This window comes from Pinus tabuliformis, chromosome 8 (assembly GCF_031772625.1).
Source record: "Pinus tabuliformis cultivar Carrire ecotype Pingquan chromosome 8, CPIR1, whole genome shotgun sequence".
NCBI lineage: Eukaryota > Viridiplantae > Streptophyta > Pinopsida > Pinales > Pinaceae > Pinus > Pinus tabuliformis.
This window is the reverse complement of record NC_142294.1, coordinates 1,733,263,219-1,733,278,429: the sequence shown is the minus strand read 5'-3', so window position 1 is coordinate 1,733,278,429 and position 15,211 is coordinate 1,733,263,219. Positions and strand designations below refer to the sequence as shown.

The 15,211-nt window shown below is 38.6% G+C and overlaps 1 protein-coding gene across 4 annotated transcripts in view; it reads right to left on the bottom strand.

Moving 5' to 3' along the window:
- LOC149243012 (alpha/beta-Hydrolases superfamily protein) overlaps positions 1-10,785 on the bottom strand; it is a 135,517-nt gene extending 124,732 nt beyond the window's left edge. For 3 of the 4 annotated variants that reach the window (XR_016246679.1, XR_016246680.1, XM_089374400.1), the window contains exons 1-2: positions 9,710-10,785; positions 7,099-8,361 (exon numbers count right to left, since the gene is read on the bottom strand). Coding sequence is in view for 1 of the 4 variants with exons in the window: in XM_089374400.1 (XP_089230526.1) it covers positions 7,099-8,361; positions 9,710-10,471 (2,025 nt within the window). In the remaining 3 variants the exon portion in view is untranslated. The remainder of the gene's footprint in view (positions 1-7,098; positions 8,362-9,709) is intronic. The other variant, XR_016246681.1, reaches the window with a different exon arrangement.
- Positions 10,786-15,211: the final 4,426 nt, after the last annotated feature.

Here is a 15,211-nt window from a genome sequence, read left to right as displayed (position 1 = left end):
TGATGACTATACTAGAATTATGTGGATATATTTTATAAAGTATAAATATAAAACTTTTGAGTGTTTTAAGAATCTAAAAGCCCTTGTAGAAAATGAAAAAGATTCAAAAATTAAGTGCCTCAAAACAAACAAAGGGGGAGAATTCACATCAAACGAATTTAGAAAGTTCAGTAATATTCATGGAATTAAAAGGGAATTCTCTGTTGCCAGAACGCCTCAGCAAAATGGGGTAGTTGAAAGAAGAAACTGAACAATCCAAGAAATGGCAAGAACAATGTTACTAGCAGCAGACTTGCAGCCGAAGTTCTGGAGAGAAGCAGTAGGGACAATTGTCTATACGTTAAATCAAACTCAATTGAGACCAAACTATGAAAAAACACCTTATGAGTTATGGAAAGGAAGACCAGCTTCAATAAAGTACTTCAAGATCTTTGGAAGCAAGTGCTTCATAAAAATCAATGATGGCTCACCAGGAAAGTTTGATTCTCGGGTTGATGAAGGGATATTTCTTGGATACTCTACACGGAGCAAGGCTTACAAGTGCTACAATTTTCGACTGAAGAAAATAGTGGAAAGCATTGATGTAAAGGTTGATGAAGGACTTCCAGAAAAAGAAATTGAAGAATATGAAGATGATCTTTTCATTGAAGAAGAAGAAGGACCTAAAGAAGAAGAACCTGAAGAAGAAGAAATAGATGAGGAAGAAGAAGAGGAGAAAGAACCACCTCATACCCCTTCAAAGATGGAGTTTATCCAGAAATATCATCCAGAAGAGCAAATTATTGGCAACAGAGATGAAGGGATGCAAACCCGAAGAAAGGTGACCATTACACCAAAGAGAAATGTTATTGCTCTTCTATTTATGACAAAACCAGAAACATTTGCAGAAGCAAGTAAGGATCCTCATTGGGTAAAAGCCATAGAAGAAGAAATGTCCCAAATTGAGAAGAACAAGACATGGGCGCTGGTACCTCGTCCAAAGGACAAAAACATAATAGGAAACAAATGGGTGTTCAAAAATAAAATGAATGAAGAAGGACAGGTTATCAGAAACAAGGCAAGGCTTGTCTACATAGTACAAAGGCTATTCACAAATTGAAGGAATTGACTTTAAAGAGACATTTGCACCAGTAGCCCGTATGGAAACTATCAGGATGTTCTTGGCTTTTGCTTGCTCAAAGGAATTCAAAATCTATCAAATGGACGTGAAATCAGCATTTCTAAATGGGGAACTCAAAGAAGAAGTCTACATGGAGCAACCAGAAGGGTTTGATCTAACAGAAGGAAAGGACTTAGTCTGTAAGTTGAAAAAGGCTTTATATGGGTTGAAACAAGCTCCTAGAGCTTGGTATGCAAGATTGGATCACTATCTACAACAACAAGGCTTCAAAAAGGGAGTGGCTGGAAGTAATCTATACATAAAGAGAGATGAAGGTAAGTTACTATTTACTATTGTTTACGTCGATGATTTGATTTTTGCTCATAATAATGATGAAATGAGTCATGAATTTTCTCAAAACATGTCAAAAGAGTTTGAGATGTCAATGATAGGAGAGCTGTCTCACTTCCTTGGACTTCAAGTATCTCAAACCAGAGCAGGATTGTGTATATCTCAAACCAAATATCTAAAAGACATGCTCAAAAAATATGGAATGGAGGACTGTGCACCCATGAGCACACCTATGACCACAAACTGCAAATTGAGCAAAGATGATGACTCCCCTCTAGTAGATGCAACTCATTACAGGTCAATAATTGGAGCCCTTCTATACTTAACAGCTACAAGACCAGACATAATGCAGGCAGTAGGAATGGTGGGAAGATTTCAATCTGCTCCCAAACAATCCCATTTATTAGCTGTAAAAAGGATTCTCAGATATCTGAAAGGAACTAATCATTTCGGTCTTTGGTACCCAAAGAGCTCAACAATGACTGTAACTGCATACGCCGATGCCGATTGGGCTGGAAGTATAGATGATCGGAAAAGTATTAGTGGAAATGTGTTCTTCCTAGGAGACTGTTTAGTATCCTGGCTTAGCAAAAAACAGTCATCCATATCATTATCCACAGCCGAAGCCAAGTATATTGTTGTAGCAAACTGTTGTACTCAGATACTATGGATGAAGGAAGCTCTAAAAGATGTCCACATATGTACAGATCAATCGATTACCGTCTATTGTGACAACACAAGTGCTATCAGTCTCAGCAAAAATCCAGTGATGCTCTCAAGAACCAAACTGATACCAATCAAGTATCATTTCCTCCGTGAGCAAGTAGCTGAACAAAACATCGTCCTGGTATATATCAATACTAAGGAGTAGATAGCTGATATTTTCACAAAACCTCTTCCTCAAGAAGCATTCGAATATCTGCGTCAAAAGATGGGGGTTCTTTCTTTATCATCACTCAAGTTCATTCATAAAGATGTAGCAGGACAGGGGGAGCAGTGTGACAGTGGGAGTCCATATGCATTCCTTTGCCATTGATGTCAAAGGGGGAGAGCAGAAGAATATTGCCATCAATAACAAAGGGGGAGATTGTTGGACACAGATTGCCATTATGGCAATATTCGAGGAGCAAACAGAGCTATCAGAGGAGCCAAGAGGAGCAAACAGAGTCACATATGTATATGTCATATATATATGCCAAAGACGAGGAGCACACAGAGCAAACGAAAGAAACAAAGAAACAGAGCCATCGGAGAGCTTATCTGCATGTGTTTAACAGCAAACAGAGCCATCGAAGCCACAGAGGAAGCAGACAGAGTTATCGGGAGCCATCGGGCATGTAAAACCCATGTATGCATGCCTTAACACTATCAGCGGAGAGAAAGCCCATATATATAGGCTTAACACTATCGGCGGGCAAACTATGCATCTATGGCACATTACACTATCGGGAGCGGCGATATGCCTCAAACTTATGTATTTACCCATCGACAGCAAAAAACCATGCATATATGTGTTTAACACTATCGGAGGCGCAAACAGAGGCCAAGGCATGTACATAGGCAAATACACTATCGGAGGCGGAAAGCGGACCTGAATTGTTTATGAACGGGAGCGTTGAGTTGTATCAGGTCCAGCACCTCATATCGCATCGGCACTTCAAGAGCGGTGTTACAATATGTCCACTGGACCATTGCGATCGCCGACAGCGATTATTGCATCAGCATTTCGGAATAGAGTGGTGGATCGGCCGTCGGCCATCAGCGATGCCATGGTCTTGATGTATAAAGGACCTCCGGAAGTCTAAAGCGCCAATTGCGATTTCACTATGGACCCGATACAGGAATAGATGCAATTGTAATATTTCCTCAAGTCCACCTTTTAGTCTATTTGACTGTTTTTCTCATATTCTCTATGTAATTGAATTTTTGGCTTGCGCAGGGTGTTTTAAGCCGAAAAGCTTACGATGGTTGTTCTGATGGTTCAGAAGGTTGAACATCAGTTGAAAGGGGTGAATCATGGCGATTTTGATTGCGACCGGGGCAAAACATCTTCGTTTAACTGAAAGAAATTTGTGTATGCCCGCAATCATTGCCTGAAGGAGCTCTGTTAAGGTAAACCGGTAAGATGTGTTCTCCGTGGATCGTTTGGACCTATATAATGAATCTACATGACCCCAAAAAGTCAGTGAACTTGCACAGCACAGAGGAAGCCACAGCGACCAAGGAGGAAGTAAGAGGCAGTGTAAGCAAAAACGAATAGATAGAGGTATGAGAATGAATAAAATAGTAAAAACAGAGAATTGGAGTTGTTGTTGTTGTGGTGAAGAACCAGAGGGTGAGGTAGCAGAGGCAGTAGAGGCAATAGAAGCAACAGAGGCAGTAGAGGCAGCAGAAGCAGCAGAGGCAGGAGAGTAGGAGTGAAGGAGAACCTCAACTGAACAGAGATTAGCAGCATACAAGTTTATACCAAGGTTGGGTTGGAGCCCAAGAGGTTGGAGCCTCAGAACTAAACAAGATTGAAGTCCTTAGGGGTAAGTGCTCTTAAGTGCAGAACCACTGCAAAACAGAGTTGGTGCTTTGGAGGTTGGAGCCTCATTGAAGTCCAAGTTGGAGCTTGGCAACTAATCACAATCAGATATATACTTATATTGTATTTATTTCATTGCATTGTGTTGTGTTCAATAAAAGCAATAATTCCAGCTGTTGATTTCTGTGTTTTATATATATATATATATGCTTTTGGTAATAATTAGAACAATTAAAAAGAAATATTGATTCACCCCCCCCCAGTATTTCCAACAAATTCTTCCTTATGAGAGGGAGGGAAAGAGTTTCCAGATTCATCTATACATCATAAATAACAATAGCAGAATAATAACCAAACCAGTAACCAAAATCATGATGAAGTGCCATGTCAAAATCCAGGTCCCTGAAATTCTGGCCCTTCCTAAACTTTCGGCCTCCTAAAATTTTAGCCCTCCTGTAATTTCGCTGGATCATAGATGCATGATACCAAGTTCAATGTATCAAAATGAGGAGAAATGATCTCTTTTATATAGCCTTCTAGTGGGGGTTGAATGGGTGCCTCTTAGGGGCCCAGCCGACCTAATAAATTTGGGAGCAAATTTAAAAGTTTAAATTTCCATTTATTTTTCAAGATGAAAATACCAACCATGGCTACCATATTTTTCAACAAAAATGATCATACACCTTGTCAATATTACAGTGATTTTGAATCGCTTAGCTTCCAACACGTTTTTCAGGCACTTCCCATGCATTTTCAGCAACTAAGATGGCCTATCAATCTTGGATTGTCATGCCAGCCAAACATGTTGACATTTGTAGCTCGGGCAATTTCTTCTACACAGGTCTAAGAGTCTAGACATGCAGAAGTCACCTAATTACCTTTTAATCATAGCAAATACTTTAATTATCAAAGGGATTGACTTTCATAAGATAAGTGAGTTAATCTTTTAGAATGCAAAAGTTATTTGCAATAGTGAATTAGATGAATCTCAACCGTTGGTCTCAAGCAATGTTGAAACATAATCTCAACCGTCAATCACTTTGAAGATTAGGGTTGTGAATTTAGTCAATAACTCAAACTGATAAAAGGAAAACTGGGCTAAGGGAGAAGACACGTCTTGAAAACAAAACAGTGAGATAGTGGGATCTTAATGATTGGGTGGAGGACATTCATCCATGTGTGTAGGGTTTGAAGAAGGGTGCAAGAGGCAACAAGGAAGAAGGATCCAGATCACCCAAGCAAGACCAAAGGACAGATCTGTAAAGAGTTTGATCATCTGGAATCTCTCCAGGTGTTGTTGTATTTGTATTTTTCTTCGAGGGCCATTATGCCATTAAGGGAACAGTTGTATGCTGAAGATTATCATTAATGAATCAACAGATTTGAAGAGAAGTAAATTTTGTGTGCATGTGAATGAGATTGGTTAATATTTGCTTCTGCTGTTATCTGTTATTTAAATGTTGAAATCTCAGTTAAGCTTTCTATTCAGTATATCTGTGTAAAAGTAATTTACAGCAAGGAATATGCTAGGAAATAATTAGCCAGGTTGCTGGGGTTAGAGAAATTAACAGAACACATATAGCTGGCAACATACTTTGTAAAAGCCCAAGAAATACCCCAAACAGAGTTAATATGCAAAAGTTGCAGCCCCAAGAGGTTAATGTATCAAATAGACTACTTAGGGCCCACATTCCTTTTGCCACCTCATCTCCTAGGGTTAGGGCTTTTACCCCTTAGGGTTTTAGACTTTATGTTAAGAGGCAGTCTCAGCATGCTCTCATCAGCTTTTTGTAAATAAGTGTACCTGACACATCTCTACTCAGAGGTAAGCTACAACAATTTTAGTCAGTTTGTATTGTTTTGCATGTTATAGTGATGTCATTATTTCATTCATCAATAGAGTTTGAATTTCACGGCTGCACAGTGCTCTTTGCAAAATCTGTGTTATTTCCCATGTTATTGCTATCTTCATTTTGTCCTCAACATAATCTGGATCAAGATATAGCTCTCGGCTTTTTAAAAACAGAGATCAGCCAAAACAACTTTCAATGTTCAAAACACTGCTGCAGCCTGCTACAGGAAAAAGTTGAGATACTGCTTGAGAACTTAGAACAGCCTTACAGAATTCACTTTACATCTCATGCTGCAACAGGAGAAACACTTACGATTCTAATTTTATTAATCTCTCATCCTCTACGACATATATTGTGTTGATGAAGAATGACCATTATTTCATTTTCAGATGAGTTATAACCTTATAGCCTGAAATCCTTAATTTTATCTATCCATTTTCATTTTTATTTTCTGTGGAAAAAAATTGCATGTTTTTCCTATATGTGAGGTGAATGCTCCAATATTCCATTTTAATTTTTTTCCAACACCGACTTTTGTCGTAACACGCAATATCCATATATGTGATATGTATATGCCTATGGTAAATTTGATATATAGATGTGCGTCTGTTTATAGTTTTTAAAAAATACCAAATCATATACACACTTCAAAAATTTTGAGCCCGTATCAGATCCCTATCCATATCTCTACCAGTGTCCGTATCTTTCCCTTCAGATGCATTGCATGAATTATATTTTATGATTTTCTTTTGGTTTCTGACAATTTTTTCCTGGAAGCCCCAATGGTTAGCTCAACTGGTTGAGTTCCTGTTGTTAAGTACATCGCCGATCGGGAGGTCACAAGGTCAATTCTCCTCGACACCCTTGGGGTTAGGCCCTGCTAGTTTGGCCAGCGGGATTTGATTCGCTTCGGGGTTGATCTGCCCGGATTTTCCCGTGGATGTAGCAGCCAGCCAGTGTCCGTGAACCACCATTAAAAAAAATCCTGGAACATGGCTACTATTATTTAAATTAAACTCACAAGTCTGAGCAAGTCACGTTCATTTCTCTTCTGTTTTTCTTACGTTCTTTCCAATAGAGAAACAAATACCATATTAAAACACAGTAATCAGACATAGAACTGTAGACTTCATATTATTTTCATGTCTGAAAGGCGTTTAAAACATCTTTGACGGTGAAATAAAGTCTGTATACCATTCCTAACAACATAAACACTTGCTTTGATATAAAATATGCATGTCAATAAGTAAATGAACAGATAAATAAACCTGCACAGTGCTACCAGCCTTGACTTCCTTGGACTTTGATGAGGCGCCGATCCCCTTTGTGGATGCAGCCTTACTAAGGCCAATGAGATCAGTCAATAGTAGTGTCAGCCATGCTTGAGAAATGGTAATAGTGCCTGGTCCATGGTCCTCAAGAATACATGCAATGACTTTTGTGCCTGAGGATTTTGTGCCCTCTGCTGAAAGTCTTCCAAAAATCCAACGTAAAAGAATTCCAGACCATCTTTTACTTTCATCAAGAGAAAGGCATGTTCCTCTTGTTGACAACACTTCCAATGCCTTGGCTAGAACTTCTTGGATTTCCTGATCTTTCTGTGTCTGCTTTGCAATTTCCCTCATCAAGTGAAGGCCTTTTTCCATTATCACTTTTTGTGCATTACTGCTTCTTTCAATAGACACAAAAAAGGCACAAAGTGCAACATATGCAAGTGGGATGTCCTGAGATTTACAAGCTTGAACTGCCATACCAAGAAGAGATGAACTCCATTCAGCTACAGAGTCGATCACAGGCAAACTTTTGTCCTCCAAAAGAAGTTGAGTTATCAAAGCCCCATGCCATTTCACAGTTCGCTCAGGTGCCATTATAGCAGTCATAACAGCATGTCCGTCCCTGTCTAGTTCTGCAATCTTCGATCTATTAGAAGATGATGCCGACGCCCAACTAGCAAGTGCCCATGCTGCCAATGGCACTGCAACATGTCTACTTTGCAAGTCATCCCAGAGTCCAGGATATTCAAAGTTTTCATTTGAAGCAACTTGCCTTTTAGCATTCATAGTATCAGAAACATAGGCATTGCCTCCTTTTCCAGATAAATTTCTAATAACACTATAGTATTGCAGGTTGTTATTTGAGAAATAACTTCGGGCAGCATGTAAATGTGGTAACATCAAGATATTTGAATGTTCTGGAATCAAAAAATCTGGCCCAAAGATATCCTTTAATCCCAATAATCCAATAACAGCTGTGTCTCCAAGTACTCTAATTCCAATACCACGCATCCCTTTCCCGCTGTCATCATCATCATCACTGTCATGTGACTCATCTAACTCTAGCCCGCCCTCCTCAATGACCTGAAGAGCTTCACCTATGTCCCTTAAGTCTGCACATGGAGGAAGCCTTGGCCTGAATACTTTCATATTGGGATTATCACAACTGGACGTAATAATATCCATGATGGCAGCAACAAGCATGCTTTTGCCTTTTAAAACCTCCCCACTGTCATGCAGTGCCTTTATCCTCTTTTGCTGTTTTCAGGATAAAAAATTACAAAGAGAATAAGCGCAGGATGAAAAGTTCAAATATTTTCAAATTAGATGCTTAAAACAGCACACAAACATGCAATTGAAATGGCAAAACATGAATAATATCTAATATAATTAGAGGCTGGTTTTCTTTATACATGGTCAGAGAGACAGACCAGTTGCAACGATTCATGTTGTGATGTTTTCAGTACTTGCATTAGTTGCAACATTGGGGATATTTCAGACTCTGAGTTGACATTAAATCAAAATCCTACAAAGTTCGTTAGATGCATTTTATAACGAGTAATTTTAATTTTGGTTGGTTGTACAATGGATGCACACAAAGGCTTTTCAAATGAAGAGAAATGCTGAAATTCTATGTTCCAGAATAACAGACCAAGTGCACTGATATATCAATTTATACTGTAGGTATATTCTAGAAATGGTTGAAGCTGATGTTGACTTTGAACTTGGCCATGTAAAAAATAGGGTACATGGAGACAACGTCCTCCCATGTAAGCTTGAGCAATAAGATGTCACAGTTGTAAGCTGCATATTATCCAGTAAGATAGCCATAATCTAGAACAAGACGTGTACATTGAATTCCCAATTTTTCTTGCTTCTTTTTGACAATGTGCTTCCAATTATCACTGTGCAGCAAGCATGCACTTACCCAATCTGGGAATATGATTATGTAACATAGTGGGCTTAAACAATCTAGGAAAATCCCTTCTGCTACGAAGCTGCAGATGAGGAGATTTAGTCCACTAAAGTCACACAGGACCTGCACACCTGGATCCAACTACTAGCTTGCCCTTCCCAATTTGGGGTTATTATTATGTAATGCAGTGCCCTTACAACACTCCAGGAAGATCCCTTCTGCTAAGAAGTCAAGGATGAGGATTTCTATTCAACCAAAGTTGCACAAGTCCGGCCCCTGGTCCCATATGGTTGAGCACCCTTCCCCAGTTTGGGGTATTATTACATAACATTGTGGTCATATAACACACTAGGAAGATCCTCTCTGCTAAGAAGGTGTGGATGAGAATATCTATTCCTCCAAAGTCGTACCAGCACCTGGGCCCAATCGTACCAGCACCTATCTAAATGTTTTCTCTTGTTTCCAACCGTTTCAGAGGGCCCGCTTGCCCATGCGAACGGCCCTGAGGGGAAAAATATGTCCCTAGGGGTATTTGAAAGGGGTATGAAACATCCCCAACTATCTAAATTTTTGCTCTTGTTTCAACTGTTATTGAAATTAGCCGTTTTGGTTTAAGCTAGAGGAGAACTCCGATGTAATTCCAAACCCTAGATAATAGAATTGAGGTCTTGTTATTTTGGCCATACTTACTTGTTTGGCAGAGTGGGGGCGAAGAGAGTAAATAAAACGGAATAGATGAGGGATCGCTTGTGGTCGAGCGAGCACGGATTCGCAGGTGGCGGCGTCGGAGATCAAATAGGACAGAGCCCTCGCTGCTTCTGCCTGTGTTATGGGGGGAGTCGAATTGGAGGAGGAGAGCGTCTCCAGTAGCCAATCAACGACTGCCCCTCCGCCTGCATTGACGATGGCTCTCCTCCTGCTCTCATTGGCGCCCGAGAGATCCGCCAGCAACGCCGCCACTCTCATCTTCAGCCCCACTTTGGCCTCTTCGTTGGCAGATGAGAGCATGGACTTCAGAAACTTGAAAAGCACCGTGGCTGCCACTCCCGTGTCTATGCACCGATGATACATGGATTTGGAGCTCTCTGAGATTTTATCCTTTATCCCTTCCAGTCTATTGAGTGAATCATGTATTTGTTGCTGTAATTTGGCCTTGGTCTCATCCTCCCTCAATACAAGTACCGTGGCAGCAGTCACCGAAAGCAGCGCGGCAGAAACGGCAGCGGCGGGGTACAGCATTGAGCTGTTGGGAGGGGGAGGAGATTGGACAACGATTTCAGGTTTCTTCTCAGTGGCCACGCCCACGACCGCGCTTGTGGCCTCATTGTCTCTGCTTGTACTTCTGGGCACCTCTGAAAATGCCCGGGTCGCACTTAGTCTCAGTCGGCTTTTCATGAATTTAATTGAGGCTGTAGAACTACGATAAGCAGCTATGCCTCTTGGCAACCACATCTCTTATGGGCATCCTATGGCTATTTTGCTGTTGTAATTGTATGTATATATCACTGCCCTGGCACGCCTGCTGCTCGGACACCGAACCACAACCTATCTACACAATATATTCTTGTCGTTGGAGGTGGATGTATATATCACTTCTCTTGCACGCCTGCTGGTCAGACACCGAATATACAGCATGCAACTATTCCATTGAAGCTAGGGAACGAAATCCCCGCGTAAATATGACATAAAGAAAAGAGGATATTCCATGTGCCTATTCCATGGAAGCTCTGGAGCGACATCCCGGCAGAAATATGATATATATAGTGAGTATATTCTATCTGAATACCTTTTATTCTGGTCCTCTTTGTGCATTTTCCATGGGATAAACAGCATTAAAACTCTTTCACTTTCTTGGTAAATTTTGGCTGGAATCATGTCGTAACTCAGAGTTAAGAGTGGTATTTTAGTGGAAATATTAGTTTTCCATAATACTTTGTATTAAAGTTTTGGTTAATTTTAAGATTTGTGAAGTTATTGTTCAGGTTAATTTTAAGATTGGTGAAGTTATTGTTTATAAATATTTTGTTTTAAGGTTTTAGATAATTTTAAGAATTTAATATTCAAAATATATAAATTTCTGATTCATCCGAAAAAATTAAAAATAATTTAAGTGTTCCATATAATTTATCATTTCTTTAAATTTTATTATTTCTTAAAAATGTATTGTATTGATTGTGAAATATTAATGTTTCACTTTTTATTATTTGGAAAATTTTGCTATTTTCTTTTCCACCTATGAAGTTTTAAGAAAGTTTTCTCTAAAATATAATGTTTTCATATTTTGGATTATTTAGTGAGGTGGTTAGGAAGGTTTTCTAGAGCTTGTATCATTTTAGTTATAGGAGTGGGATTGCTCGAAGGGTTTTAAAGGAGTTTTATGGGCTTGACTACGATCTCTTACTTTATTTCATCATTGAGATCAATTATGCATGATTTATTCTTGGTTTCGTTGCATTACGACGATTTTCGTAAAATGATGTTATTAATAGACATGTTTTAATTAATTATGTTTAAAATGTTGTTTTGAGTTGATCACTTGAAGAAACACCTTAGTGTAATAGCTTGTTGGAATCGAGACGAAAATATCTACATGGCATGATGATAAAAAGGGTCTTTAGGTGGTTAGTGTGACCACAGAAGCAAATTAAACATTTTACGGCATTAAAAGTGACTTTAATTAGTTTATAAAAGTCTATTAAATAAAAAAAGGAAAAGTGATTTTAAATTTTTAATTGGAGAGAAAAGATAAGTGAGTTATAAAAAAGGGAAATGAGCGGGTCTTTTATTATTCACTCGTGCATTTGATTTTTTAGAGAGAGTTTGAATGAGAAGTTTAGGGTTTTGGAACCTTAGCCGCCATGACAGACTTCAGTGTTAAAACTAGACACCCTAGTTTGGCTTTGAGAATGAAATCATTTAGATTTCACCATTGAGCTTCAATGGAAAACAAGATTTTCAAATAATATTAAGGTACTCGAGTTTTATCAATTGATTTTAAGATCTTGTTTGGTATCTCTTGTCTATTTCTTTCAGGTTGAAGAAGACCCATTAGGCCAGCGATTTTCCTAGCCTCTGGGAAATCAATTTGTTTAAAGAACAAGTGAGAAGGAGATTGCATCATATTTTATACATTGCTTGACTCCCAGACCAAGTTTCCTAGTTGTACACTGGCAAAGTTGGGTAAAGGTTGAGACCCAACACTTTGCAACAAAATCTGGTCAAGTTCCCTCAGTTTTCAGGGTCAAATCCCTTGTGAAGAAGGGGGCTTCCATTATATTCTTATTGGGACGAGTTTTGGAACTATCTAAGGTCGAGTTACCTTGTTTTCGAGCCATAGCCTTTGTTAAACCAGTGTGAACGTGTGAATATGGTGGGGACAATTTTTTTAGCAGCCAAGGGTGAGTGTATCATTGTTTGAAGGGTGTATTTCTCATCTAGAAGTCATTGTTTATCAGAAATTGTTTGTGGTTGTTACCTTTGAGTTGGAGCATTGCCTTTCTCTTTACTTGGGCATGTTATGTTGTTTTTGGAATTGTGTTGGCTGCAAGCTTGAGGTAGCATCATCCTAGGTGGTTCGTACTAGCTATTACTTGTTCGTCTGGTCGTATAACAATAACTAAAGACTAAACTATAGGCCTACACATGTGATAGTATATCTATGCATCACGTGTGAGAGGAATTTCTTAACAAAGCAGCATTATAATCTCTATGGAGACCAATATATACTAGGTTCCTCTTGTAATTTGTCATGCATTTATTTCTTGCAAGATAATGGTTTGTAATATCTATTATAGTTTGTGATATGAGTAATTTCACTGTTGTTATCAATTTATGGTCTATGAAATGAAATATCAGCAGTTGGTTTGAGGTTGGTCCCTTTATACATGCTTCGTAATATACTTGCATTTAACACCATAAGGTATATTTCACCTACAACATTATTCAATCAAATTGTTCGAAGAAAGTCATCACTGAAATTTTCATTATAAACCTATAATTTCACTGTAGACTGAGAAATTTTCTGAGTGGGGTTATTACAGTGGTATCAAAGCATGTTCTTAGACAACTGTTGGATTTAAAGGGCAGATTATAACAAGGGAAAAATGCTTCCAAGTCAAGAAGAACTGTTTGCCCAAAAAATTGAGGATTATGACAAAACCTTTGCAAAGATGACAGAGCACATAGAAGCATCGATGTCATCAAAGGCAGTAAATGGAAAAAGGAATAGCAAGTCCAAAGATGAAAATGTAGTCAAGGACCAGGAAACAGAGATTAAAGATGAAGACCACGACCAAACCTCCCAAGAAGAATTGGGAAAAGTCGTACCTTTTGAAGATGAAGCTAACATAGATTCATCCCAACAGGTTGGTACAAGGGTTCTGAATGAAGGAGAGTTGTAAATGGCTACAAAATGTCTGTCGTCACTTAGTGAGATTGTTGAGTTAGATGATGAGTACAAAGTAAATCATAAGGCTACGATAGTTGATGATGATCCCCAAGAGGTGTGCAAAGATGATAACGCACAGGTTGTCAGCATTCACAGTTCGCATATAGATGGACTGTAATGGCTACTCCTAAGCCTCGTCAAATACTGTGGAAAAACCTTGCCATGCCCTTCTAGGAGAGGATTATTCAAAACAATATTGTATACATTTTTGTGTTTCAAGCTATTATTTTCTACATGATTCCCATCACCTTTATCTCTGCACTTACAACCCTTGATAATCTAAGAAAACTTCTACCTTTTCTAAAATCGGTTGTGGATAAAAAAGAACCTAAAAGCATCCTTGAAGCTTACTTGCCTCAGCTTTCTCTGCTCTTCTTTCTGGCTTTCTTGCTCACAATTATCATGATTCTCTCCAAGGCTGAAGGGGTTCCTTCAAAAAGGCATGCAATGAGAGTTTTCTCTAGAAAGTATTTTTACTTTATCGTGTTCAACATTTTCCTGGGAGTTCAATTGATATTTTGTGAGAGATTTCACTTGGAAGAAGATGGTTGGAAGGATTGCAACACGTTGTTGATGCAGCGACAACTGGCCAGAATAACATTTTTTTCTAAAATAATTGGTGTCCCGCCATTGGCTGGGGGCTAGTGGCAGTTTGGATGTACAGAGACCTTCACAAGGCAAGGATATATTTTCCCCAAACTCTAACATCTCGCTGACTAGCATTGTATGATTCTGGATTGGACTATGTGTTGAATAATGGAAGTAAGATATGTAGGTTACCATGGATACACAACACCATTAACAGAATAACAATGCGAAATTATGGCCTTTCAAGGTCATTTCACGGGTTGGCAATAAGCCTAGCATCGTTGTAACATACAAAGGGGAGGAGAAGCATTTTGTAGCCGAAGATATCTCTTCCATGGTTTTAACTAATATGAAGGAGATTTCAAAATCTTATCTTGGGACCACTGTTAAGCATGTTGTGGTCATTGTTCCCGCATACTTCAATGATGCTCAAAGGCATGAAACCAAGCACACAGGTGTAATCTCCAGGTTGAATGTTATGATAATTATTAATGAGCCCACTACTATTGTTATTGCTTATGGGCTTGACAAGAAGGCTAATAGTTCTGGTGAGAAGAATGGGCTTGATAAAGAGGCTAGTAGTCTGGTGAGATTGTGGTGGAATAATGAGGATTTAGGTGGATTGTCTCTCAATTTTAGACATGAGAATTGAATGTTGTTGTTTTGACTGGTAAGGAGAAGAGGATTTGTGTTGGATAGTCTATTTCTTCGTTATTCTGTTGGAATACTTGAGAGTTGTTTCATTTTTTCAAAATTCTTGCATTGCTTTATTGGTTTTGTATTGGTGTTTTTGGTTCTTACAAATCAAGATTTAGAAGTGGAATGGTTTCCCAAATTTGGGCATAACAATTTGTATGGTTTCCCTTGAAATATTTTATATCTATTTCACTTTTATTATGGTGGAATAATGAGGATTTGTATTGTGTGCCTTTAAATATTTTATATCTATTTCACTTTTATTATGGTGGAATAATGAGGATTTAGAAGGTAGATTGTCTCTTAATTTTAGACATGAAAATTGAATGTTGTTGTTTTGACTTGTAAGGAAAAGAGGATTTGTGTTGGATATTTGATTTTTATTTTGTTGGAATACTCGAGAGTTGTATTCAATATAATATAATATGTGGAGCTGCATACAAACTAGAAGTCGTCTCGGG